Genomic DNA, 27511 nt, shown 5'->3' with positions numbered 1-27511 from the left:
ATTTATTTCAGATCTTTAAAGATTTTTCTCGTTTTTTTCGATTTGCAGGGGAAGGGGGAGCAAATTAAAAAAAAAAAGTGTAGTGTCCTGGATATAGGAGCACTTACATACCAAATTTGGTTGTCCTAGCTCTTATAGTTGCTAAGAAACACGCACACATGCAGACGGACGGACAGACGGACGGACAGACGGACGGACAGACGGACGGACAGACGGACATAGCTATATCGACTCAGTTTGTCTTGCTGCTCCTTCTCCCATGCATTTGCACAACTTCATGATACCCTCTTACCATTTTTTACAAAAATGTCAAAGTGTATAAACAGACACACAATTAGAGCATGACTTTTATTTTGAATATTATGAATTTCTCGAATTTTACTAACTTACCGCGTGCAATCTACTCCTTGGGGACGACCGTTAATGTGCTCAGAACAGGCTCCAATCGTAAAGCTAGAGGCAGGCGGATTGCCTACACTGGCCACAGAGGAGGTACTGGGAGAGATAGGCATTGAAATTGATGTCGAAACTCCTCCGCTGCTTCCATTTGTGTTATTCGGAGAGCGTGGCTGAGAATGTAGAAGGATTTGGGCTTGAGTCTGGAGCTGAGTCTGCGCTTGAGACTGGGACTGGGAATATGGTTGAGACTGCTGTTGCAGAGTTGGCGACTTTATTTGGTCTTGAATATCAATCACCTCACACGCCTTGCAGTCCACTCCCTTCCCTTCCTGGTGCTCTGCACAGCTGTTGGAAAACAGAATTTGTTGCTGCTGTTGCTGTAGTTGTTGTTGCAAGAATTCTGTTAGCAATTTAACACCTCTCGCATTTTGCTCATTAGCCAGTGCGGTGAGAGACGCGTGAAAGGAACTAATTTGTGTTTGAGCCTGGGACTGCATCGGAGGGAAGACTACGCCAGTGCTAGTTGCAACCTGCTGCTGGAGTGACAAGAGGTGTTGCTGCAGAAGTTCAGATGCTGATGGAGCAGGATCCAAATCGACGGAAGGCTGGGGTGATTCTGGTGGTGGGGAGCCAGAAACTTCACCAAAGCGAGATACTGGTATTGTTGGGATAGTCTCCTGAGTAGCACTTAGGCATATGGGCGAAGCGGTGTTGCGCGTTGCTGACGACTTATTACTACTTATATTATCAGTACTATTGGCCTCCAGGCCGTCGGGAGGAAGGCATACCTCCCGGATTGCGGTGTTCACTTTACAGACATCCGTAGATAGGGCGGGTGGTAAATGTGAATGTTCCGTTGCGGTAGTTGAATTTTTTAATATTGACGGCTCGAACTGTGGGATATTAGTCTTAGCTGTTACTGAATTTAAGGAACCAGATTTCACAGTCGACTTAACTGCTACTTCAAGTGGTGATATTGCTGTGGTGCAACTGCTGTCACTAGGCGACGGCAACACCCCCTCGCTACCAGCAATAAAAGCGACATTGTCAAAATGTTTACTTTCACTTTGCTTGTTAGTACCGTTACCGGAACATGGTTTAACGGATGTGTGCGTCGGGTTTGAGCCATCCATCTCATTGCTGCCCACTGCTGATAGCTCCGTTAGATGCAGTGACTCACCGGACTCAATGGCAGTGCCACCAGCATCCAATGGTTGAAGGAACGATATTTGAGGCTTTTCATCCATGTTGCGCTGAATGATGGCACTGGAGTACTCGCGGCTCAGCAGCTGCTGCTCCAGCTCCTGTAGATTTAACCTGTGCTCTGTGTTCGCATGTAAACTGAATGAGTTCGCGTTCCCAAAGGATAGTTTACATATAAAGCACATCAAAATCGGCTTGTGATTCTGCGTGTGAAAGGCATTGACTGAGTCCTGGCAATGCGTACCTGCAGCCGCATCTTCGGCAGATACCACACGAAAGGAATGGATCTTTGGAGTTAGCTTCCGATCTCCTGTCCTTGAAATCGATAGCACACTTGATAACGATAAGGAGTCCGATGTTTCCGCTTCCTCCTCTGCAGTGCTCAGCTTTTGCGACTCCAGGTATTTATTTGACTTTGCTTTTTCACTGCCTGTTGACCTAAGAGTCGCTTTAAGAGCAGCCACTGAAGGAGGTATGTATGTAGATGGTGCCGCTGATGTATCACCACTTGAACTTAATTTTATGTTAGTATCGCCTGCATCGATAATAAGTGCACTTCCGTCAATACTGTAAACTATTTTTCCATTAAAAGTTTCCACATCGGAATTGGACATTGGAGAGCCGTCATTAGCATTGTGGGGTTTCTAAAAAGAGACAAAATAGGAAATTCTTTAAGTAAGGTACATCAAAACACCAGGACATTGTGCCAACACACGTGTCTAAAATCGCAAATATTCAAATTACAGGCCTTTTCACTGTCAATAGTCTTTAATGAAACATGGACCAACTAGTCAACCCTAAGTTCATATTTCCAAAAGAAATAAAGTTCTTCTGTACACGAACTAAATCTACAAAGGGCTGTTCGCTGGTCAATCGTTTCTTGTGCCGTATAAAAAGTTGTTTCATTATAATTTTTATAAAGCGTTGAAAAGGTTTTTTTTATTAATTTAATATTTTAGTTAATAGTAAATGTATACATATATAATATTGAAATAAATAGAAGATTGGTTGCACACGTAATAATTGGAATAATAAAGGGTTCACAGGGCTATCGTAAGTAACTTTGTTCATTTAATTTTCATCAGACAATGAACAGCAATTGCAACTCTGCTTACTGTAAAGGTAAGAACTCTAACAATGAAAAATTATAATGAAATGGGTAATTGTTTGGCAATTATCTGAAATACGTTTTCAAAGTGCTTTATAGCTATTTAATGACAACTCTGCTCTGATGACAATTTAAGTACATATAGTACATGCATCATGCCAGTAAATTCATGTTATTAGAATTTGCATTTTCAACTCCTGGACGGGGTCACGAACCTACCTATGTATATATACATATATTTACAAATGTTTGTATACATAATGCAATGTAATACATATAAAGGCGTAGTATGAAAATGTAAATTACCAACGATAGGGATTGACGATGAATGTAAAAAACAACGAAATGTGACAATATCTATTCATGATAATTGAAAAGGGTGGAAACACACATGCACACATGCAGTTAAGAGTGCCTACAATTACGTAATACATTCTGGGACTCAGCCATGTGAGAAGTATTCAGATTCTTGTTGGTTATAGATGGTTACGTTATAAATCTTTTATGCACTTATAGGCTATTGAATAATCAAATTAACAGATTTCATATGCCTGTGTATATAACAAATAACATTGTTATGACATCGAAAATAATTATAATATAATTCTATAATAATATATTTATATTGTTTCACAAGAAAATTTACCTGAAAACTGAAAATCTTGTTTTACGTATGTATAAGCATAACCTATATTACGTTCAAAATATGTACATATGTTATGTTTACACTCTTCTCCGAAATCTCTTTTGAAATCAAATTTTGAAGAAAGAAAAAAGTGAAAAGACTGAGGAAAAGTTCGATAAGCCTTTAAAAAATCGTATATAATATAAGCGGAGAAATATTTATTTTCCTTTTTGTACTCACTATAAACACATACAAAACTTTATTTTCTTTTAATTTTTAAAAAATTAAAACAGCAAAATTTAAATTCTATATGTACATATGTATGTATGTCTGTATTTAAGAATAGTGTAGTTTGGCATTATGCTGCTTTGCTGACTAGTTGCCGCGAATAACAAGAAAGAAAAAAATTATTAACATAAGCGAAGGTGTAATGGAAAGACACGAAAGATCCACCGCAGGCCTATGACTTCAGACAGTACAGACATGAAGAGTGCGTTGAGTTTTTGCATACCAATAGTCCAATACAGCCGAAAGCCAAGAGTCAGACACAAAGCAAGTCGAAGACAAAATTAAAAGTTAAGACCCAGCCACAAGCAAGCAATCAAAGTAAAAAAAAAAAAAAAGCATAAACAAAACAACAAAAAAAAGAGGAAAATCACATTGGCCAACCTTTACACTTCTCGATGGTGGAGGCTGATATATCACGGAATTTGTGTGTGGGTGTACTCGTACTCGTAGTGTAAAAGCAGAGACGAGCTGAATATAAACCAGTTGAGGAATATGAAAACAGATAACGACCCCAAAGAAATAAAGACGTACAACAACAACGCACGTGCGAATTCTCTCTCATACACATATACATAGTCCGAGAGATCTCGTATTTTCAGGCGCAGGCAACAATGATACCAATGTCTTAGTGCACCACAAAGCAGAAGTTGTGACACAGACTAAATAACGGGGGAAAGAGCTGGGCCAGAACAGCGACAATCCGAGTCTCAAAAGAGGAATTGGTGCAAGGAGAGAACCTTGACTTGCCTTTGTATGATTCAAGGCAGTGAACCCTTCTATTTTCAAGCACTGGAAGACGTCTAGTCTACAGTGCTCCGGCCAATATACAAACCTTCTCTTACTCTTTAACAAAGACGTACATACATACAAACGTACATACATACATATATATGAACATATGTATGTACATATGTATGACCATTTTGTGGTTATTTGTCATGAATGTAACTTTTTTTTGCTATGAATGTAAATTTTTAAGCTTATGAAAATTAAAACTCAATACCTTGATATATGTATGTATGTATGTATCTATGAACTCTCTTCTATCAAAAAGGTTTTTAATAATTGATTTTCGCATATATGTACATACATACGTATGTACATACATATATATTTAGGTATGTATGTATGTATGTACGGATTGAAGTTATTGTGTGAGCCCGCAAAGGGTTTTACTAAGAAATTGGCTTTGTGTCGGTTTCAAAATAAAAAGTTGCGAATATAAAACAAACATTGTACTTTCTGATCGTTTTTGTCGCCGAATACACTTCAATCTTAGTTTAGACAAGTCACAGTCAACCTCCATTGTTTTTCCTTTTATTTTTATTTGATATACATATGTACATACATATGTATGTAGATAGCTGTAGGCTCTGACCAGATTTTTTACATACATATATGTATATGTACGTACATAAGTATATGTATGTACATTCATGTGTTTATGTACATATTCATTCGCACATACACATGCAATATGTACAGTACATATATACATACATATGTGTGTACATACATACGTATATGTACATACAAACAAACGCATGTTTGCCTGCGATCATTTGATTTTTTATTTAACAATGCTTTCACAAAAACTTTACAATCATTCATTTCGGTAAGATCAATGGATCGATACGATATGCGACAAAAAGTAAACCAGAAGGCAGCCCATCTTCAGGTCGGTTGCGGCTTGCATCCCAGGCCACGTCCCAAGCAACGTCCCATGCCAGGGGATCAGACTCGCTGCTTGACGGTGATGAACTGTTTTCAAAATGCGCTCCGCGGTCAAGTTAAATGCGCATTGATATACAGAACAATAAATTTCATTTATTTTTAAGCCTTTCTGCCTTCATTAAAATTGTCGCGAATTGTTTCCTTGGCATGAATATGTTAATGAATTATTTTCAGCACACACATACATACATACATACATACACATAAGCACTCGGACAAAGTACCGGCACTGCAAAAAGTGTGATAACAATCGTCCTCTCAGAAATAGTTTCTTCCTTTAGAGACAGAAAGTATTATATGTAATTTAAAAATAAAATAAATTTAACCACGTTCAAATATTTGTTGTTGAAAAAGTATATACATATGTACATATGTACGTATGTATATGTACAAACATACATGCATATGCATATGTCATTAAATCCATTTAATATACAAATGTACATATGTACTAATAGTTAATTAAATTAAATTAAAGACAATCAATATACCCATCCATATACTATGTACATATACTATGTACATATCTTGTGTATGCACACATAAATTATACTACATAACATACATACATACACACATACATACATACATACATACATACATACATACGTAAGTTGTACGTACCCATGAATAGCATTCAATAAAGTGTTTGACAGAAAATACTTTAACACAGAAAAATTCAGCAATTCACTATTTTTTTGGGGAAAAAAACACTGAATCAATTGTGTACATACATAAATACTTTTAGCCATTTATACATACATACATATGTATGTATATGTTTATTAATATAAAACTGAATATGATATTGCATAGTGCTTAAAAAACTTCGTGTTAGCGCTCGGATCTCTTATATGTATATGTATTTCAAATCAGCTCATACAAATTTTTAGTTTTGGCGGCAACACATACGTTTTATGTGAATATGTTTACTAATGAGAAAGCGGATAATAGAGTATTAATTCTGATTCAATCGCAATTGCCCTCTATTTGCAATGAATAGCATACTCAGACACACAATTCTTGCGACAAAGACTAAGCCGCTGCAACACAAAAAAAAAAAAAAATGAAAACAAGGGAAGTCTGAAGAAAAAATTGCAAAGGGAGCACTATATTTGAATCCGTGAATTCATAAGCTATCTACATACAATACCAAGAGCATACATACATACATAGCCAGAATAAGCTAAGCATTAAAAGAAACAGAAACAAGGGACGTGAACAAGAGCGAGGAGTGCGAGAGCTAAGAGAAAAATTAATAATGAAACGAATAAATGCACTGTATATATATGTATGTATGTGCATACGTATGTATGTATTTATGAGTGGTGTGTGCGTACAGACAAAGTAAAAAAGGACAAAAACAAAAACGACATAAGAAGAAAGGAAAAAGAATTGTATTGAAAGAATTGTTTCCTTTACCTTCAGTTCCCAGAAACGGGTGCCGTATGTGCATATGTATGTACATTTGTAAGCATATATGAATGTTCATATGTACATACATACATACATAGTTGAGCACACAATATAGCTCAGGACTGCAACAAGTAAAGGAAGGTGAATGCAAAGCGGCAACGGAAGAGGTAGATCGAGTGTGGTCATGGTCAAGGGGGGAGCGGTGTAAAAAAAACCAAGCCAAGAGGACGATGAGGGTGAGCGCGTCTGAGTACGCCTGACAATATGGTCAACAAGCAACAAAAACAAAAGCTCCAAACACCAGGCCTGCAGGAGCAACCACAGCACATCACAGTATCGGAGCCGCACGATGAACGTTTCGCTAACAATGAGAAAATATGGCAACAATGACAACAATAGGCCAGTCGCTGCCAGTTAAGATTCATATGCTTCATACATTCATATGTATATATGTACATATGTATACATGAATATATATATGTACATGAACACACATATGTATGTATGTATGTATGCACATAAGGTATGTATGTATTTGCAAAATAGCAAAATTATTTAACCAAAAATAAAAGAAAAGCGATTTAAACTGAAAAAAGACAATGCTCTACAATTGTTGGAATACCTATTACGTTTATTGGCTCCTAAATAATTTATAACCTAAACACAGTGGTTAAAGTCGATCAACTATTTTTCTAATACCTTAAATTTTAATATTTAGGTCCACTTGCATCCGTTTTCATGTTTGAAATGACAAATTTAATAATTATCAAATTTATAAAATCTTTATACATTTTCGAAATTACCATCCGTTTGTACCATTCCATTGTACGAAATACACATTCCTGAATTTCAGTTATGGTCATATGCACAATAATAATACTGGACTTACCAGTTCAATTAGGTGATTCATCAACGCCCATTGCAACACTGTTTCCTAAAAAGAAAAATGTGTAAAAGAAGAAATCATAATATTGTTAGACATATAGTACATATGATATCAATTCACTCAAAACAAAGTCCAGAGCTTAGGTATCACCACACTTATAGAGTTAAAAAAAAAGAGTTCGGTATGCGAAACAAATCATATGCACATATACATTATCGATAACTGGAGTTGAACAAGAGTGATAATAATAAAATATGACAGGCCCTAATAACGAACTTTGTTTTGTTTAAGTACACGCAATTTCACATGTTAAAATCAATAAATATATTTTTTTTTAGAGATACTCTATCTGAAGTGAAGACAAATTGTGTGGATCCACGGCATAGAGGTAGTACTTAAGACAAAATACTTAAATCAGCAAACTGGTTCTAATTCAGCTCTAATTGCCATCCAACTTAATTTTAGATCTTTACCTGAATCACGGAACCGACTGCACCAGACAGGACCACGATTCGTCTTATATTCAGACACCCTTACGGCCACATTGCTATTATGCGGTTTATCGGACGAGGAACTGCTTTCTAATTATCTATAATTATTGTTTAACATTGTTTTCTTTTTCTACAGCGTTCTTATGTTCGCTTTTATGTATGTATGTATGTATGTATGTATGTATGTATGTACATAGATATACTTATATACCTTCCATGGGCAGCAAGAGAACATTCGATAAACAAAATCTATAGAATGCGTTGGTGTGCAGATTTTCCAGTCTTGAGAAACAGCAAGATTTTATTATTTTGTAGTTTTTCAATTAAAGCGCATTGACTGATGCAAATTCTATTCTAGACTTGAGCTTTTACCTTTTAAAGTCATTTAGCGGCTATAACAACTGAAATCTTTAATTTCTATCGGGCAGCAATTAATTATTGCGTTCACGTAATCTGCCAAGCACGCACTTGTTGCTTTTTGTACATATTTAGAAACCACAGTCCCAAAAGTTGACGTATCTCACCATGTCTCACATCGAGTATTTCAACCTAGCTTCGTCTGCCCCTTAAATTCCGTCTTGTATTTTGTCCGTATCGGTAAGCATACATACATATACGCATGATCTTGTTAGGCATTAAAGCCCAAAAAAGAGTTCAATGCCCAGATCTGGCAGCGATATAATTCTTGTCACATAAACACAAAAAAGGTGTTAAAATTTTCCAAACTCACGAATTTCGAACTCAACAGCAAAGGCTCACAAAACTAACGACCGAACAGGTATCACAGGTAAGTGTTTACGTATACATGTTCAAAATATAAGAATTATTGATAGTTGATGAGACAAAGCAGAAAAAGTTTTGTAATTAATATGTTCTAATATTTGTAACTTACATAAATAACTGAGTCTACGAGCTTGAGCTCTCTCCATCTTTGAGTAACATCAAAGAATATACATATTGAATTGTATACTCTTTGGTAACATACAAAGATTATTAGCTTTGAGAACAAACAAACTTCATACTCTGTACAAACATAAAAGTTATAGTATATTCTGTCTTAAGGTGAGAAACCGTAATTTGACGCACACATGTGTATATGAACTCCAAAAGCAATTAGAGAAAAAAGTGCCAAAAGCAATGCACAGAACGGAAGTTGTCGAGACGCTTATTCACTCACAATTAAAATAGGTTATTATTATTGCTAAAGGAGCTTATGTCTTGTTTTTTTTTTTGTGTATGTACAGATATGAACATGTATATATTTTTTAATGTGTGTCTCTGAGTATACACATACATAATTGCACATATACATATACTATTTACTAACGAATATGTGTATAAGGTAGGCATTGCTTAGGACAGATAGCTCAGTGTTACTATAACGCATTCATCATATGCATGATCATAAATATGTGTGGGCTTGTTCGAATAATGGGAGCACTGCTTGGGTGCACACCAAGTGAAAGAGGAAGACGATAATGATTCGCCAATTTAACGATAATTTCTCTAATAATTATCCGTAACTATAATTAGAGCCAAATTAAAAAACAACTAATTTCGTTGAAAATTTTAATTTCAACAAATTTGTGTACCATCATCAAAGTGTATTTATATAAAGTATGCCCTTATACCCACTCTTTCTTTTTACTTTTTTTTTATTGTATTTCACCCCGTTCTTCGCATTTTTTTTTAATCATATTAATTTCGTAAGCAATTATAAAGCGAATGAACAGTCTCAGGGCCAAAATTATTTTCATACATACATATGTATGTATGTTCATGCTTAGTATAAATGTATCAAAATAAATGTACATTAATGTATAAATGTATACACATTTTTTTCAATGCGAATGTATATGTGTGTTTTTATTTTTTATTATTTGTTGTCAAATAAACAAATTAGTTACTATTTAAACAAAAACACTAAACGAAAGCAGCTCTATTTTCAACTCACAACGGCTTTTGTGCAATTTATCACAGACCAATGACAAAAATGATACGACAACTCCTTCGACCAACCCTGACCAAGAATTGCCAATTAAATCCAAATATGTACAACGAGGGTAGCTGGGGATAACACCCACGGTTAATTAGTGCCCGTTTCAGAGCTTGTCGTTGATGCAGGAGCAAATGAAGAAACGTCTGTTTCCCATTGGCTCTTGGTAAATTACATAAGGCAAATTACGCGCATGGAGTGTGTATATATATATATATATATATATATATATATATACGTACAATTGAACTTAAGCTTAATGCTGCCCAGTTTTTGTTATTTTGTACACCTAGTACATTAAATAATGTACAGAGGGTGTTATATGTACCTACATATGTACATATGTTAGTCAAATGCAATTCTTGCGCAACTGTCAAAAGAAGGCGTGGCAGTCCTGAAAAAGTACATATTTTTGATCAGGCAGATGAACTTAGTCGTTATAACCAAGTTGTCTGTCTGCCCGACCACTGGATTTTCCGTCTGTATGAGCACAAGATCTCAGAAACTATAAGAGCTAGAGCAATCAAACTTGGTATATAAAATGCTTCAGAGAGCAATACGTTCTTGGAGAGAAGGAAAAAAGAACCACCGATTCACCGACAATACTTAACGGATTTATTCAGCATATACAATAATATTCGCATTCGATCCCGAATATCGGAAAAATAACTTTCTACATTTCAATGTTCCATATAAACAGCGGGATGCGAACAGTGCAAACGTCGCTGCCGACACAGCAGGTAAGCGTCACTGCTAACATTATTCGGAAACTGGCTGCGACGCGTAAGCTATTATGAGTGCGTGTGTTTGCTGAGATCCCTTAGTCAAAGAGTATTAATAATTATCCTGCGCCCAATTTAAATGCGTACTTGTTTATTAAAATAAATGGCTAATATTCAACCCATACACCGTTGCTCCGTTTTCGAATTTTTTTGTTTGTATCAGTTTTATCAAACAAATTGACTATTTAGCAATTTAGTCTTGTCAGCTTGTCTATGTGTTTGTCAATAACTTTGTCACGCATTTCAGACAAAAACTAAACCCCTATTAAAAGCGATATTTCTAAAGTTTACATGTACATGTGCATACATATATTATATTATATGAAATTGAAATTTAACAAACAGCCACACAACGAATAAATAAAACCTGATTATTTGTATTAAATTCAGGTAAAACAATTTTTTTAAATAAAAATCGACAGCTGACGCTGGTTCGATTTAAGAGCCAACAATCCAACTACTACAAACAGATGTACATGTGTATGTATTTAGTTGTATAACCGAAAAGAAGCAGAAAGAGGAATGTACGGGCGTGTAGGCTAGTATTAATGCTTTGTGTGTGACTGTGTATGTGTGAATGAATGCCACCCTTAGAGCACATTTCAACAAAATAAAAAAATCTTTATTGACCGTAAAGATAAAAGTGAGCATTTACGTGGAGGAGTAGGTGCTAAAAACACAGGAACACACACACGCGGACATGTTCATACGTAGTTTTATGTATATACATACATATGTATGTATGTATAACAAACAAACTGTGGTCAAACATGCAATATTGCTGCCTAAACACAGCAAAGACTTGACCCGACCCAGTCACGTGAGCGTAAGTCAGGGTCTGTCATAGTCTCAGTGAATGTAGTACGCATAGGAGGAATGAAAAAATAAATTTAGCCGGCAAGTGTTTGGGTCTTGTTTACCTGCTGTAAAGTAACAATCTAAAAAATAACAAAGCCTTTCCTCTATCATATTTGCGTATGCTCAGTCAGCTCCATGGATTAGGGATATCTGGATCATCCAGACTGGATGATTGAATGTTGGAAGTAAGAAACCTTTCTGCATGGTTATTTTCGAATGTTAAGAAATCTTTTTCTTTAAGTATATGACTTTCTATAGGACATACCAAAATTGATTTTTCTCTTTTATGATCTTGCATATACATACATATCGACGTATTTCCGCGAAAGTATCGTATGTCACTTTTTATTGAAATTGAGATTTTGATGCAAACTTGTTCTAAACTCCATCATTTATCATCTGGGCAAATATTAGAATGATATTCCCTATAGTTATAAAGATAGAGTGAAATTATTATCATTATAAACGCTCTTCTGTAAAATTTGTTTTTTTGACATACGATACTTTCGCGGAAATGCGTCGATATGTACATATGTCACCAAATAAGTGTAACACTGTTGAATTTAAGTGTTTGCCTTAGCAAGGGGTGTATAAAATGGTCAAAAGTCCTTTAATTTAGTCGAACGAAATTTATATCTGTCAATTGTCTAGAGATACGTAAATCCTAAGCGATTAAAGTTTATTTTAGAACATTGATTATTACACAACCTCTTAACATAAATAAAAAAGAACTGTAACAGGACAGCTTTGAAAATATCAAGTTGCGGTTTTGTATATGCAAAACCAATAAACATATTATTATATCCAAAATCGTACGACTAAAGGAGAGCTGCAGCATGTTTCGTTGCAATTCCCAACTTGGTGCTAAACTTCTTTAATTTCTTAAAGAGTTAGTGTTCGCTTATCCATTAACTCCTAATCTAATTTACTCAAGCCGAAAATATTTTTTTTATTTTTTTTTATTATTACTTATGTTATCATTTTTTATTTCAATGTGATTTGAAGATTTTTGTTTTTTTTTATTTTTTATTAATGTAATGCATAATATGAAATTTTTCATCAGAAAGCTTATAGTATTAGTCCTTGAACGGGCAGATTTCACGACAGATGAACCCGGAACCCGCTTTGGTCCTTTCGGGGGTCCTTATGTTGACTGCATGCATACATATGTATATGTATGTGTATACATATATTGGTACATATTTGTGTATTAACTAAGTATTAATCCTATGAAATATTGTAAGATAATCAAACTTCCTGCTTAGGAAAAGTAACAAGTAGCATAAATTTGGTACACGTTTGTGGAAACTAAGAACAAACTCATATTGTTTTAAAAATCAACCACTTTTCTTCCTTCCATATTCACATCTTCATAAATGTATGTAAGACTAAGACTTGGCTCTGGGTGTTTAGCTGGGTGGAGCCTCAAATATATTGTTCGATGGATCATCCACGAAGCGGACAACGATGCACAGCACCAATTAAAAACTTCTTTTTGGACAAATAGCAAAGTTAATTAAAGCGTTCACAGGGTTGGGAGCTGATTGAACAAGTGGGTGGAAAAAAGTGGTGGGCGTAGCAATGGGCGCTGGCGCACAAACGACCAATCAGAAGATGCCATGCAGAAGCCGCATTCGTAATCTCTAAATATTCCACGCATATTCCGACTCCTCACATCGCTAAGGCATATATGTGTGCGTGCGAAGCTGTCTGCACACACACACAAGCAAAATACATTTAAATATAAGTACATACATGTATACTATATGCATATTAGTATGTTTGTATATACATACATGTACATACATACATACATGTGTGTGCCACTTTGGTTTCGCGACGAATTGTGGGTGGCGCGACTGCAGCTTTCATAATATTATAGAGGCTACATTATGCTTAAGTACATGCATGAATGCACTTATATGTATATGTATGTATGGCATATGTATACATTTGCATGTGTATATTGATATATGAATGTATGAACGTAAGCTCAACAAAGGTTTTGATTTCATACATATGTACATACATATGCATATGCAGTTATAATATACAGTATATATATATATATATCTATATATATATATATATATAAAAACATTTAAACATTATTATTGTACGTAGTCCGAGTTTAATTCTCTGATTCCACCTTCATATGTATGTGCGTACAATCCTTTCAATGTGTCTCAGTACAGTAGGCAGATTTTATCATAACAAGAGCAGCCGCCGGCGCAGCAGCAACAGCAACAATACCCAGCAGCAACATGATTATCCAGTCTAAGCTGCTAATCAATAGTTGCTATATAAATATATATATATATACATATATATATATATGTATATATGTATGTATATACATATATATGTGTGTGTGTGTGTGTGTGTGTCTGTGTACATATGCATGTATGTATACATTCCTCCCAGTCAAATCCCTGATTTCGCTGAGCATCATTTTAGGGTTACAGTAATGAAAGAGATTCCCTGAAGTCACTACAAACGAGCTTGTGAGTGGTAAAAAATGTAAGGGAATAAATGAGAGGAAAAACGCGACTGTTCCTTTTCAGTACTTGCGAAAAAAAATAAAAACAAAACAAAACAGCGAACGAATTCATTGCCACTAAGCTAAAATATAACGCACCCATCTCGCTCCTACTCTTTCATTAATGCATATTTTGTATATACATACCCACATACATAAATATATGTGTATGTATACGCACATCTGCTATTTTTCAATGTGTGCACGTGTGTAGGTGTGAAAAGAGAGCAAAAGTATGCCGCGCAGATATTTTTAAGAGTGTTCAATCCAAAAGAGAAAACCCACAGAGAGAAAAAATCGTGTATATTTAAGTACAGAGAGCTACTTTTAATTGAAGCCGAATCAAGAAAATGAGTCGCAAAGCAATAAGAAAGAGAAATAAAAAGATAGAGAGAGGGAGATATATATATATATATATATGTATTTATAGAGAGAGAGAGAGATAGAGAGAGATAGAATTAGTCTCTTTATATTAGTTAGCCTGTCTCTGTCACTTGTTGTTCATCTATCTCGTTCCTTTAGCATCACTACTGCTCTTACTCAATACCCACGCCGTATTGATAATTGTTTAAAAATATGTATGAATACAATATGTATACTCGCGCACTCTCGTGTAAATACATTCATTTCAACCTCTCATTTTATACCCCTTTATGTTACGGATTTGCAGTGTAGTAGCTATCTACATAGCATACACACCTACACACTCGCTTATACACCATTGCCCAAGAAGGCGAATGGATTATGGGCACAGCAGCGCTAAGACAAACTGAATTTTTTGTTTTTTTAATTCTCTCCTGGTGCATGAGACAAAACGGCGGCCTTACATGCAATTACAAAAGCGACGTCAGCGTTGGCAGTGCAGCACGACTTTTCTCTTGATCATTTGGCAGAGGGCTGGGGGTGGTTGCTCTAGTAGTGGGCATAAATATAATGTAAATAAATAATTTATACATAATGCACCGAATGTGTTTAAGTCTATCTCTGTCTTTATTTCTGCCTCTGTTGTGCATATTCTGTTTTGCTTTTTGCTAGTCGGCGAATATTTTCTTCTATGGCACTCCATACCCCACAAGACCGAGAGCACTCGCAGTTTTATTTTCTTGTGGGTGTTAAAGTTACTGAGAGCACCGAGACCTAAGCTGCGGAGAAATAAATAACGAGGGTGAACGAGACCAAGACAACCACCCATTTCCCCTATCCGACCTCTTCGACCAAAACACCCCGAATACCTTATCACCTTATCCTCTCTGCTCAGAAGCATAAAATACACAATTACGCGCGCGTCTCGCGTCAGTCTCCCAGCGCGACGATTTTTATTCCACTTTATTGACGAAGTTTTTTCTTTCTTTTTTTCTTAACGAAGTATGTTTGTATGTGTAATTTGTATGTACATATACACACACATACATTCACATTAATACTTGTACATACAGTATGTGGAACATATGTATCACTTACATATATATATATTTACATATATATATATATATTTTTTAAATTGAAATGAATATATATATATATATATATATATATGTATCTATTCATTTCAATTTAAAATTTTAATTTCAACTTTTGCTGTGGAATTAGTAGATATTTGTGTATCCATGGATACTTCCAATACTACTTATACAGTTATGTTAGTGTCTGTTTTAATCAACTTTTATTATTAATGGTATAATGTATTTATGTACATAGTCTTTGCACGACTAGGCCAGCGCTTATATGTGTAAGTGTACGCCAGAGTACCATCACAATACACAATATAAAAATTTTATAAATTTTGCATATGTTGACTCCATGATTCGATTGATGAGACATACATTTATATAAGTACTATGTAGTTATGTAAATATGGATGAATTATGTACCAATGAATGAGTATAAGTTCAGAGTTAGGTTACTTACTGCTACTACTGAAGATTTTTTGTTTTTTCTTAATTTTGTTAAAAAGAATGAATAATATTCCATACGAATAACTATCGAATCGGAGACACGCTAACTCAAAATAAAAACCACCCTACTTGAATTAACATACATTGTACGAGCACACCCACACAGACAACCCTATAGCCCTATACGACCGCCACCCCCATCCACTCCCTTACAAAAATTCTTGTAAAGAAAGCTTTTTTTTTGTATATCGTTTTTTTTTTTTTATTATAATTTCGCTGTGGAATATCGATTTTTTGTTCCCTCCACTTCCTTTTTTCTGATTGCCATTTATATGGCTGGGTTGCATTTGGGTAGCTTTGTATATACATATTTACATTTACATACATACCCATAAAGGATCATTTGTTATTAGCAGTGTTTTATGTGAGGGTCACAACTGACGTACATGTATTAACACACATGACGTACATGATTCGGCCACACCCTGAGCACCAATTAAAAACGAAAAGATGAATTTAGGAATCGTAAATTGCAAATTCAAACAAGGCGAAGAATTATATGTATACATATACATTCGTACTGTTATTGAAAAGAGTCGCAACTCAATATTGCTAAAGTTTTGCCAACTCTGGTTGTCAAATCATTTATCAGCTTTGTTTTAATTGGTTAAACGGCCACGAAACTTCATTTATATGTATGTGAGTAAATATGTACATAAAAGTATGGCTTTGCAGATTACTTTTACGAGTACAGTAGCGTATGGCAGCATATGTATTTTTGTATGTATTTCTCTGCTGCTTTTCCGCTGGTTAATTGCTTGTTCGTAATTAGTGTTTGCGCATCACGCATTACGCTCTTCCCCTCCGACGCGATAGCGAATCAAAAGTTTCCATCTAGGCGAGAGTCATAGAGTTATCGCACGATTGAAACTCTCTGTGGGGGCGAAAAGCAGCAATTAGCTAGCCATAATATGTACATACATACATATGATGGAATTGGAACTCTCTCGCGGGCGTCAAGTGTGCATTCACACAAAATATGTGTGTATGTAAAAAGAAGAGAAAACAGACACCATACAAACAACAGCTGCAAAAGAGGCAGCAAGCACAACCATATAATCTAAAGCAAAAGCAAACAAAACACATAAACACGTAGTGGCAGCGAAACACTGGGCGATGAATGGAGATGGAAATGGAAACGAGTGGGCTGGTAGTGATGGTGACGGTAGGTTTGGGGCAGTTGGGGCAGGGGCTGACCGACGAGCATCGACCAATCAAGTCTCGGGCTGTCGGCATTCTGTCGCACACTGTAGCTGTTGCTCCACTCTTCTACTGCTTTGCCGTGCTCGTATGCTGGCGTTGGTTAGGGCTTGCTGGCTCTTACCTCCAGCATCATCAGAATCAGCAGCAGAACAACAGCAGCAATCAAAGAGAGACTTATTTTACGCTCTTTAGTTGTGTGAACGTCATCATTATTATTGTTATAATCATCTCAGTTTCCCGATGTCCTGGCCTACAACTTAATTACTTTGACTAACAACGTTCGGCATGGCTCGGGTCGGCTCGTCCGCCTAACCAACACACGTTGCAACTGCCCAGTCATTGGCTAATTAGAGCGCGCCCATTAATTATCATTTGAAAAAGTCTTATTCGGTGTCCGCGCAAATGCAATACAACCGATTTAATTGGCCATTCGTCATTATATCCATTCACCCAATGCCTCATTAGGCACTGAATTGGTATCACATATTTTAACATATTTTTTTTTATTGTAAAAAATAAAAGCTTTCATAGCTCTTTTAGAAGCATCAATAATATTATCTTATTTTTTTTTTAGATTAATACCAATGCTATTTCAAAGATATATAACGATTCTACGTAGATACATACGCATACACGTATTTTAAACATGTGACACCAAATAAATGAAAAGGTTAATCTTACTTAATACCTAATACGGCCTGAAAATTTCATTACATTTTCAAGAGACAGTTAAATTGGTTACGCCTGAAAAAATTTCCTACAAATCAACTTGAAATGCTCTAATAAAAGAAGAGTGACACACTTTTGCATGTAACTTACTTTGTGTTCATGGGCAGATCGCGGTCCGGCTCATATGTGCTCCTCAATACCGTAGTCTTTATCTCATTAGTGCAGTATGACAGGCTCTTGATGATTCCACAAGTACATCCAACTTAATTTCTCGCTCACATAATGAGTATGGGATATTCTTTATTGGTATCGATTGTTGTTCTTGTTCTTGATGGTGGTAAAGTTTATAATGGGTTCTTCAATTTATGGTGTTGATTTACATAACTATGTACATAAATATGTAAATAGCTTAACGTATTATTATTATAAGAATTCCTTTTCTTATTACTTTATAGTTGTTTTTATTATTTGTTTGTACTGTTTTAACTCTAGCCTTAAATTTATAGGAACTTTGAATCGAGCGTGTAGCGTGTCAAATTTAATCTGGCTTGCACCTGAAATGTTAAATAAAAATATGTATGTACATTTAATTATGTACACATGTTTCGTTTATTCACAAGCAGTAAAAGGGCTACGCCCATGCCGGTAACTGTATGGGTTGGTATTTATATATGTATGTAAATTACGTATCTTTTGAACAGATTTTAAGCATTAAACAAATTGTTTTAATACTTAAAAGCTCTTAAGATTTTTTTCAATATTGGCGCGTGTATAAAACTTATTTTTTGGTCGGCTTTTATTCGCAGATTACGAATCAAACAAAAAATTCAAAAGGATAAAAAACACAAAGTCCAACTTTTAAAAAATGACTCAAAAATAACTATTTAAATGTATGAAAAATATTCTTCAAATAACATTTTTATCAGATTTGTTACCCTAAAAATTACGCTGTTCGTTATACGCTCGAGATTCAATAACCAACATGATAATGAGCCTTGCATATACAAAACCTGCGCCAGCTACAGATATCAAGATTCTTACATAAACTTCATTTGTTTAGGATGTACATGGACCTGCTTACAAACTTGAATATCTATAGGTCTATACAAGTTGCAGAAGAATGAAATTTTTAAAAATTAAAATGATCTTATTTACTATAGTAACAAATATGCAAATTAATTTCGACCGACGAGCTGTGGTAAACAAGATCACTTTAATTTTTATAAATTTCAAAATGATGAGACAGAACATTTGATTACCACTTTTTTTTTATTCACAGTTAAATCAGAAAGTTTAGGTGCATAAGATTACATAAGATTACACTCTCAATATTACGATGGTTTGAAAAAACTATCTGTCACAAAGTTTGTTAAGAATTAATTTTCTATGATAGCCACATTCGTCCATAATACGGTTAATTTTAAGTCTATTGGCAAGTCAACAAGCATCGAGTCATAAGCTCTAACACACATGCATTTTTTTCGTGCAAGTAATTATTTTGTTTGAAAACTTAGAGAAAACGCAATCCCATAGAATATATGTATAACACACGATAATTACGCAAGATAGAATCTAAATTGTAAGTGATAACACTACCTCTGTCATTTATGTAACTGTGTATTTAAAATGTTTATGAATAAAGCACAGCTCGAGAATATTTCCGAATTCGGATAAATGTAATTATAGATTTATGGAAATATTATAATTCGAAGATACACATCTACTGCATAAATATGCAGTTAAGCATTCATGTGTATTAATATGTAAGTACATATGGATGTCATTATACACATCTTTGAATACCAACTGTTTTGATTTGTGTGAAAGAGACACTAGATAGTGCAGTTCGAGTTATACGCCCGCCGATTTAATTTGCCAACTTCAGCTGTTTGCATTTTAAACATCAACACTTTTATTCCTACATGGTTATAACGAATGAGACAGTTGTCTCTTTTTATTTTACACATACACTCACTTGCACTGATGGGGGAGAATCGATTCAGTTTATTTGCATACATATAAAAGTATGTGTATACATATGAGCATATGTACGAAGAAACATACTTACATTTATGCGTAAGAATTTACATACGGACATACATACATGTAGACTATACATATATACATACTATATATTGTGTATGAAAAAATATATTATACTATATATTTAAACTATATAGTGTATATATATATATGGACCACGTGCCCTTTATTTTACCGAGAGCACATCAATGTTGATGTGCTCTCACCCCTTTTGAGCGCGTAATTTCTCTCTTTTTATCTCACTTGCTCACACTACAAACATAAAAATTGCACCGATTTGCACTATCCCTCTCTTTTTTTAGCATAACCAATAGAGAGTGTAGGTATACATATGGATGTACAGTTGAATATCCACTAAGAATGCAATTATTTTGTAACAATTGTCCCTGCGCCTTTTGTTGGTCGGGAGCTTTATGCGACGTTTTCGCTGTATTGTTGCATTGTATATGTAAGTATTTCGTTTATGAGCTTGGGGATGTACATATCCATTGATATCCATACATACATGTGAATGTGTATACATATGTAACATTACTGTTTTTGTTTTTAATTTTATCACACTCATATCTACATGTCATTTAATACCCACAAACATACGACAAGGATGCAAGCAGGCATGTATTTGTATTTTTAATATTGTTATACCTGCTTATTTATAAAATATGTAAGTATATAGTTTTATAAGATTCCCTTTAGGAGGTAAATAGAAAAAAAAATACATAGATAAGTACATACATACATACATAAGTACGCATGCTAATATTAAAATTTATTTGTTTTTGGTAAAAGCATTTCAATTAATTCGCTAATATAGACTCCGGCGATAATGTGAATATGTACGCATATGCAAGGTAAACAATAAGGTTATTATTCGTTCAAATAAATTTTTTAATTTAATATTTAACAATATTCTATCAGCCAAATTTAATCGAGCTGTAAGAATAATCATGCTTCACTTTTTATTATTATTGACACTTTAATCTATTTTATTCACATTCACTCAATCCAAAAGTGGTGCTGGTTGGTGTAATTTATTATTGGTCGTTTGTTTTGTTTTATATTAATATGGATGCACTTCGAAGCGATAATTTGTATTGCACAAAATTATATATTAAGTTTAAATTAGCCGATTAATTTTATTTTATTCATTAAATTGTATACGCATGTATACTTAAAGTTTCAAAAAATTATTTATAATTAAAAGTGCTAACAAGCATTGCCCGCTGTACCTCGATAACGCGAACCTGGCCGCTTCCACCGTCAATTTCGTACTACCAATTTTTATCCGTACTTTTGTATTTTCAAGATACAAATACTTTTCACCCCGAAAGAGCACTACGGTTGCTTAGAAGAGAAAACCGGAATTTAATGCAGAGAGCACCAAAACGAGTAGCATTGAACGATAAGCCGAGTGTGGAAGAGAGACGGATATTTAAAGAGAGAATAAAAAGAGAGCAATGACGTTAAAAGAGCACAGGGGTAATTATTACTACGCCGAGTGGTAATTAGGATAGAGCGAGACGAAATATATCATGAAACAATGTACCTGTGCGGCTCTTTTCTGTACTATGTTCACCTTCACATTCATACATACATACATACTGCATATGTACATTTACACATACATACGTGTCTGAATGCTTGTTTCCGCTACTCGTGTAGGAGTAGTACAGGCAATGCTAATGGCAATCATCGTTCATTATTTTTGAATAGTTTGCTCTTTGTGTGTACTTACCTTCAGATATGTTCTTCGGGTTGCGAGCATACATACATATACATATGTACATATGAATCTTGTATATTCCATTACGCATGCATGCATGTATGATTGCAAGTATGTACATATATATATATATATAAGCATGCATATATTCATACAGTAAATTTATTTTAGCGAAAGATATAACATGAGATCTTGTTTGGTATGTATAGTTTTGAGGTAAATGGAATATTCGATCCTAATTAGAATATTGAACCATATTTTAAAATAAATAATTCAAATTTAATAATGGGTGTAGATGCGGATTGTGTTTATGAACATCAAATTTCGGAAAATGGCGTATACGTTATTGTCGCAAATAGGGCTCGACTACTAGTTACATCAATTATATAACGTAAGCGACAAAGCTACTAAAATTAAGGCGTTTTCATTATCATAAAAATCAATGTTATAATAAATTATTTATGAAAAATAGTATTCCAAAAAAAGTCAATGACGAAGACTTTACTTTAATTTCTTAATTCCAGTCTGTTAACTCACAGTTACAATAACTTTCAAGACATTTGGTTGATTACAACAAACTTGAAAAATGCATATTAAATTATTGTCCCAAATAGGGCTCGATATGTATGTACATTAGATTTAGATTTAATTTTATAGAAGTACTTACTCAAACTTATTTATTACCGAGCCAGACGTCGAACCAACAACCATCACGTTAAGGGGCGCCCGCCTTATCCACTATACTAACGAACTATATAAAGAACGTAATTAATCCTGAGACAGAATTAATTACTTATAAAAAAAACTGCTTAAATCAAGTAGTTTATCCTTGATTTATTCGTGCTTCTGTTTTTTCTCTATGTGTACGTGTAAGTTAGCAATTAATATATAAAAAGCTTATAGGTCTATTTATTTATTCAAGCATTAAAATAAAAACAATTTAATCAAAGCTGACAGAAAATTGTTATCATAGAACATTTTTACTATACAGACATCTCTTACACGGTTAAGCACATTTATTCTAAGGAGGGCTAACTGAGTCGAGTTGAGACGAGACGAGTTGACTTTTCTTAGCAAATCTAATCCTTTTGCCAGTCTTCTCAGTTTGAAATAATTTATTGGCATTATATGCCCACAAACTTTAATTTTGATTTAAGTCAGCAGTGATTAAAGATTAGCCCTACCCTTATGTTAGATTTTCTTCTTAGTCATAAAACGTTTTTACGGAATGAATAACCGTAAATATTATAAGTAACAATTCGAGTTCAATACAGTTACTTACCTTTTTACTTACCGAACTTAATCATCCAATCGGTCAATATTGCGCCAAAAAAAAATTTTTTTTTTCATCAATTATGTTTATTTAAGATCTGGCCATGGAGGACAATTATTAAATTACATGGTTTCCTTGAAAATTTTGCTACTTATTAGTGGCTTTGGTTAAAATTGTTAATCATTACATTTTAAGTAGTAGATAGACTTTTACAACATAAGAGCTTTAAATTTGAATTTGTATTGTTTTGAGCCCACATTTGTCTGCCGTCGTCTAATGGATCCGGAAGAAGACGTCTCCTGTGCTTATTGTCCAATAACTGGAGAGCCAAGACATTTTCGTGGGAGTACAGTCTTTGCACGTGCCGGATGGAGAGCTTCTGGATCGTCTCCTCCACTGTATACATTTGGGGTCTTTGCAAGCACTAGTTACGCATATAGAAAGGGACGCCAGTCACCGTTCTTAGGTGCTAAAAACTATATATGCTTAATGTTAAACATTACTAAAGACCACAAACGGTCGGTTGGTGAGAGAGTCAAAAAAAAAAATGGGTTATCAGAAATGCTCAGATATTTGTATTCATACAAAGAGGACCAAAAACTATCTCATATATGTATGTATATTTCATTTGGGGAACTAAAACCAATCTATCAATGGTTTTTTTTTAGAGATTATTGATATTGACTATTAGTCACGTATGTTAAAAAAAAATATCTTATGTATATAAATGCAAAACTTTGATCATACAAAGACACTTCCAATTTGGATACATTACTATACTGAGACTATGAAAGTAACAAAGTTTAAAATACTATACTGATCTTCACCTCTTCTACCACAAAACCCAAGTTTAAAATGATTGCAAGTGGGGCAAAATCGCTTGTAAACCGTTGTATAAATGGCATCAGATCGTAATTTTCAAAAAATAATATCTGAGAATCTTGTAGTTAAAGTTCTTATACAGTTCTTTTTTCAATAACTTTAAACTTTAATACACTTATGATAACAAAACCAATTCGATCTGATTATAGATTCATAGCAGATTTGGTGTTTCCATCACTTACAGTCTCTGAAATCTTGTTGCTTACACAAACAGATGGTTCAATAGTTTCAGTTTTTTATATTAACTATGCCAAAGAGAAATGTTTAAATAACGGAAATCAACCCAAAGCTTGTGCTGGTCATAAATGATTTCAAGCTGCGAAGATCGGAAAATAAGCCTTTATTGTTAGATTTGCATAGAAAAGTCAACTAATCAACTCAATCGGCCAAGCATAAAATAAATGTGCTTACCCAGATAAGAGATACCTCCTATTCTGATAATGCGAAAAATAAAGAAGTTCAATGGTAAATATTTGCCGTTATTTAATTAGTTTTTATTATAAAAATAACGAAAACAAATGCAACAGTTTGAATAAGTAAATACCACTTTTTAATAGTTTTAAGTTAAAATAAGATTAAACATTCAATTGTAAGGCAGTTAACTCTGTAATTAAACCAGGAGCGAAACTCGCTAACTCTTTCAAAACTCCATTTTATTTTCGTTTTCTTATATACACATTACATTGTATATGGATGCGTACATACATATATGTTTGTAGACATGAACAGCGAACGAGGTGAAAAAATTTTTCGTCATTACGATGCTCCACCCAAATATACATATGTATATGTATGTATATGTATATGTATTTATTTTGATTAGTGAAACTGGGATTGTATTCGGGCTGTCGCAGCAAAACCCATTCACACTGACTGAGCATTTCGCGTCACACATATGTATGTATGAATGCAATATGTATCTGTGAGTGTGTCTGCGCACGAGCGAATATGATGACACAAGTGCACGTTTATATATATATATATGTAGATGTATGTACATGAATTCATGCTATATGTCCTGTTTTATACATACATATGTGTGCACACTTATGTATAGTCATATACAGTGAACTCTCGATAAGCTCAACCCGTAAAATGTGAGCAAAATATTGTGCATTAGCTACACGCGAACGTGAACAAGGCTAGAAAGGTTTATAATATGACCAAAAGGGTTAAATTATTTTGAAGAGCGTAAGCCACATATTATGTCCTCTCATAAATAATTTTTTAACTATTCAAAACATTAGTGAATATTTTACGTTTTGACTGATTTGGTATAATAAGTTTACTTTATCGAGCTCGTACTGTATATGTATGTACATATTCGTAGAAAAAGTCACACTCAAAACCAAAGAAGAATGAAAGGACCAAAAACTCGCGTCTGCGTTTACGTTTTTAAATATATGAATAATATACTGATGGAGGAAGCACAGAAATCCCCAATGCCTTATCTCATACACACAGCCACACACGCACATACATAATTTATTCGTCTGTATATTTGTATGCACATATGTATGTATGTATGTAGTCCGTAAGAGCTTAAACAACCAACTGCTGCATCTCAGCATCAACGCAAAGTAAAACGAAAAACAAAAAATACAAAAAAGCTGAAAGGGAGATGTGCACTGTCTACTGAGGGTGGCAATGTAGTCAGAAAGACAGAGCATGAGAAGGAGTAAGCAAAGTTGTTGCCAGTATTGCTTTATACTAACGAGCAAGCCTTTTTAACTTCTTTGCAATTATGTGTGTAAATGTGTACATATGTATGTATGTATTGTACACGATTGTCTAGGTATGTGTTCTACCCACACATTTTTGAGTAAATGCTCATTTCGCGGTCACAAGCGAAAGTATGCTGGGAGGGAGAGAGTGGGTGGCTTTAATTTTATGCGAATGAGCCGTACTATGCATGTATGCGCCTATATATATATATATATATATATATATACATATATATGTAATGTGTATATCGGTCTAGCATCGTACAATATAAACCAATCAAAACCATTAGTAGACGATACAAATGCACAAGCATAATGTTTGAACTTGCGTATATATTTATGTATTCACGCGACCATACATATGTATGTATGTATCGAAGACTGAGTTAAAATACATTTTTTTTAAACTTTTATACATGTGTACAAAGAACTGAAAATGTTTACACATATGTATATATGTCCACTTGTAAATATAAATTAATTAAAAGATAAACGTAAAAGTGTGTATATTCCTTATCTTTATTGTTTTTAGAAATTTTAAAATTTTCCATATGTATGTATACTGGAAAAAGGCATTTCCGATACGATGTACATATAAAGTATTAAATTTTATATAAAGTTACATACAGGTTTAGAGCTATATTTAAGCCCCAGAACCGTAAATGACATACATAAGTAATATTTCACTTTTCAACCTTTCGCCTTAGCAAATAAGGTTCAGTCCATTTAGCAAGTTTTTCTCCCATACACGCATTCGGTAAAATGGTCTTAAGTGGTTGCATACTAATAAATTACATAAGTCATTAACAAATTATTGTGAGCAGCAATGAAACAGCCGTAAAACGAAGGAGCCACACCTGATTTCTTCTCTATTGCGTGAACGGTAAAAAAAAGGTAAACATTGATTTCGTTCATTACTACACTCACGGATTTCTCATTATATATTTGTACATGTGTATGTTCGATTGCTAGCTTTAAATAAACACAGGTGTCCGAATACGATCAAAATGCCTTTTTCCAGTATACATACATTCGTAAATATGAAATGTTTATGAGCACAGTGGAATTAGAGTAATTAACTTAGCCAATCTTCCTTCAAACCCAAATACAATGCATTACCAATTCTCTTAATTACTTTAGATCAAATCGCTATATACAGAGCTATTCATGTACATATATGTATGTACATAAAACCACCTAAGCTATTTGCATTCACGTACGCACACACATAACAGCTTACAGTCACATATCGTTTTAACTGCATCGCACCGCTGCCCATATTTTAGCATAAAGTATAATATTGACACTTGGAAAACTTTTTTGATGATTCTAGACATAATAAAGGTAGTTTAAAATAAAATAATGTATTGAGCATACAGACTTACCGTATTTTTGAAACTCAGTAATTAATGAGTAACCAGTTTGTCCTGCGAAAAGTTCACTTTTTGTTACATGTTCTGACATTACAGAATAATTTTTTCAAATTATTTAAGTTATTTATTTTTATACAGTTTTTTCATTCAGTAAATACAGTTCTAGAACAATTAAATTGTAATAAATTAAATTTACAGCAATTTGAAAAAGCAATCTAAATCTCTATAGTAAGTCACTACAATTTATGACCACTGAGATATGCTATATTATCAACACTTTACATTACGTAATGTAATACGACATTCTGAAAAAAATATTTCGTATCATTTTAAATCATTCG

The 27511-nt window shown here is 34.1% G+C and overlaps 1 protein-coding gene across 3 annotated transcripts in view; it reads right to left on the bottom strand.

Annotated features, from left to right (window-relative positions):
* The window catches only part of LOC108607384 (zinc finger protein 2), a 36414-nt gene extending 17908 nt beyond the window's left edge, over positions 1 to 18506 (bottom strand). For all 3 annotated transcript variants that reach the window (XM_017998123.2, XM_017998122.2, XM_017998124.1), the window contains exons 1-3: positions 18303 to 18506; positions 7663 to 7707; positions 391 to 2246 (exon numbers count right to left, since the gene is read on the bottom strand). In XM_017998123.2, coding sequence (XP_017853612.1) covers positions 391 to 2246; positions 7663 to 7683 — 1877 coding nt within the window. In that variant the 5' untranslated portion in view covers positions 7684 to 7707; positions 18303 to 18506. The remainder of the gene's footprint in view (positions 1 to 390; positions 2247 to 7662; positions 7708 to 18302) is intronic.
* Positions 18507 to 27511: the final 9005 nt, after the last annotated feature.

This window comes from Drosophila busckii, chromosome 4 (genome assembly GCF_011750605.1).
Source record: "Drosophila busckii strain San Diego stock center, stock number 13000-0081.31 chromosome 4, ASM1175060v1, whole genome shotgun sequence".
NCBI classification, from domain to species: domain Eukaryota; kingdom Metazoa; phylum Arthropoda; class Insecta; order Diptera; family Drosophilidae; genus Drosophila; species Drosophila busckii.
This window is presented reverse-complemented; position numbering and strand designations above follow the sequence as displayed.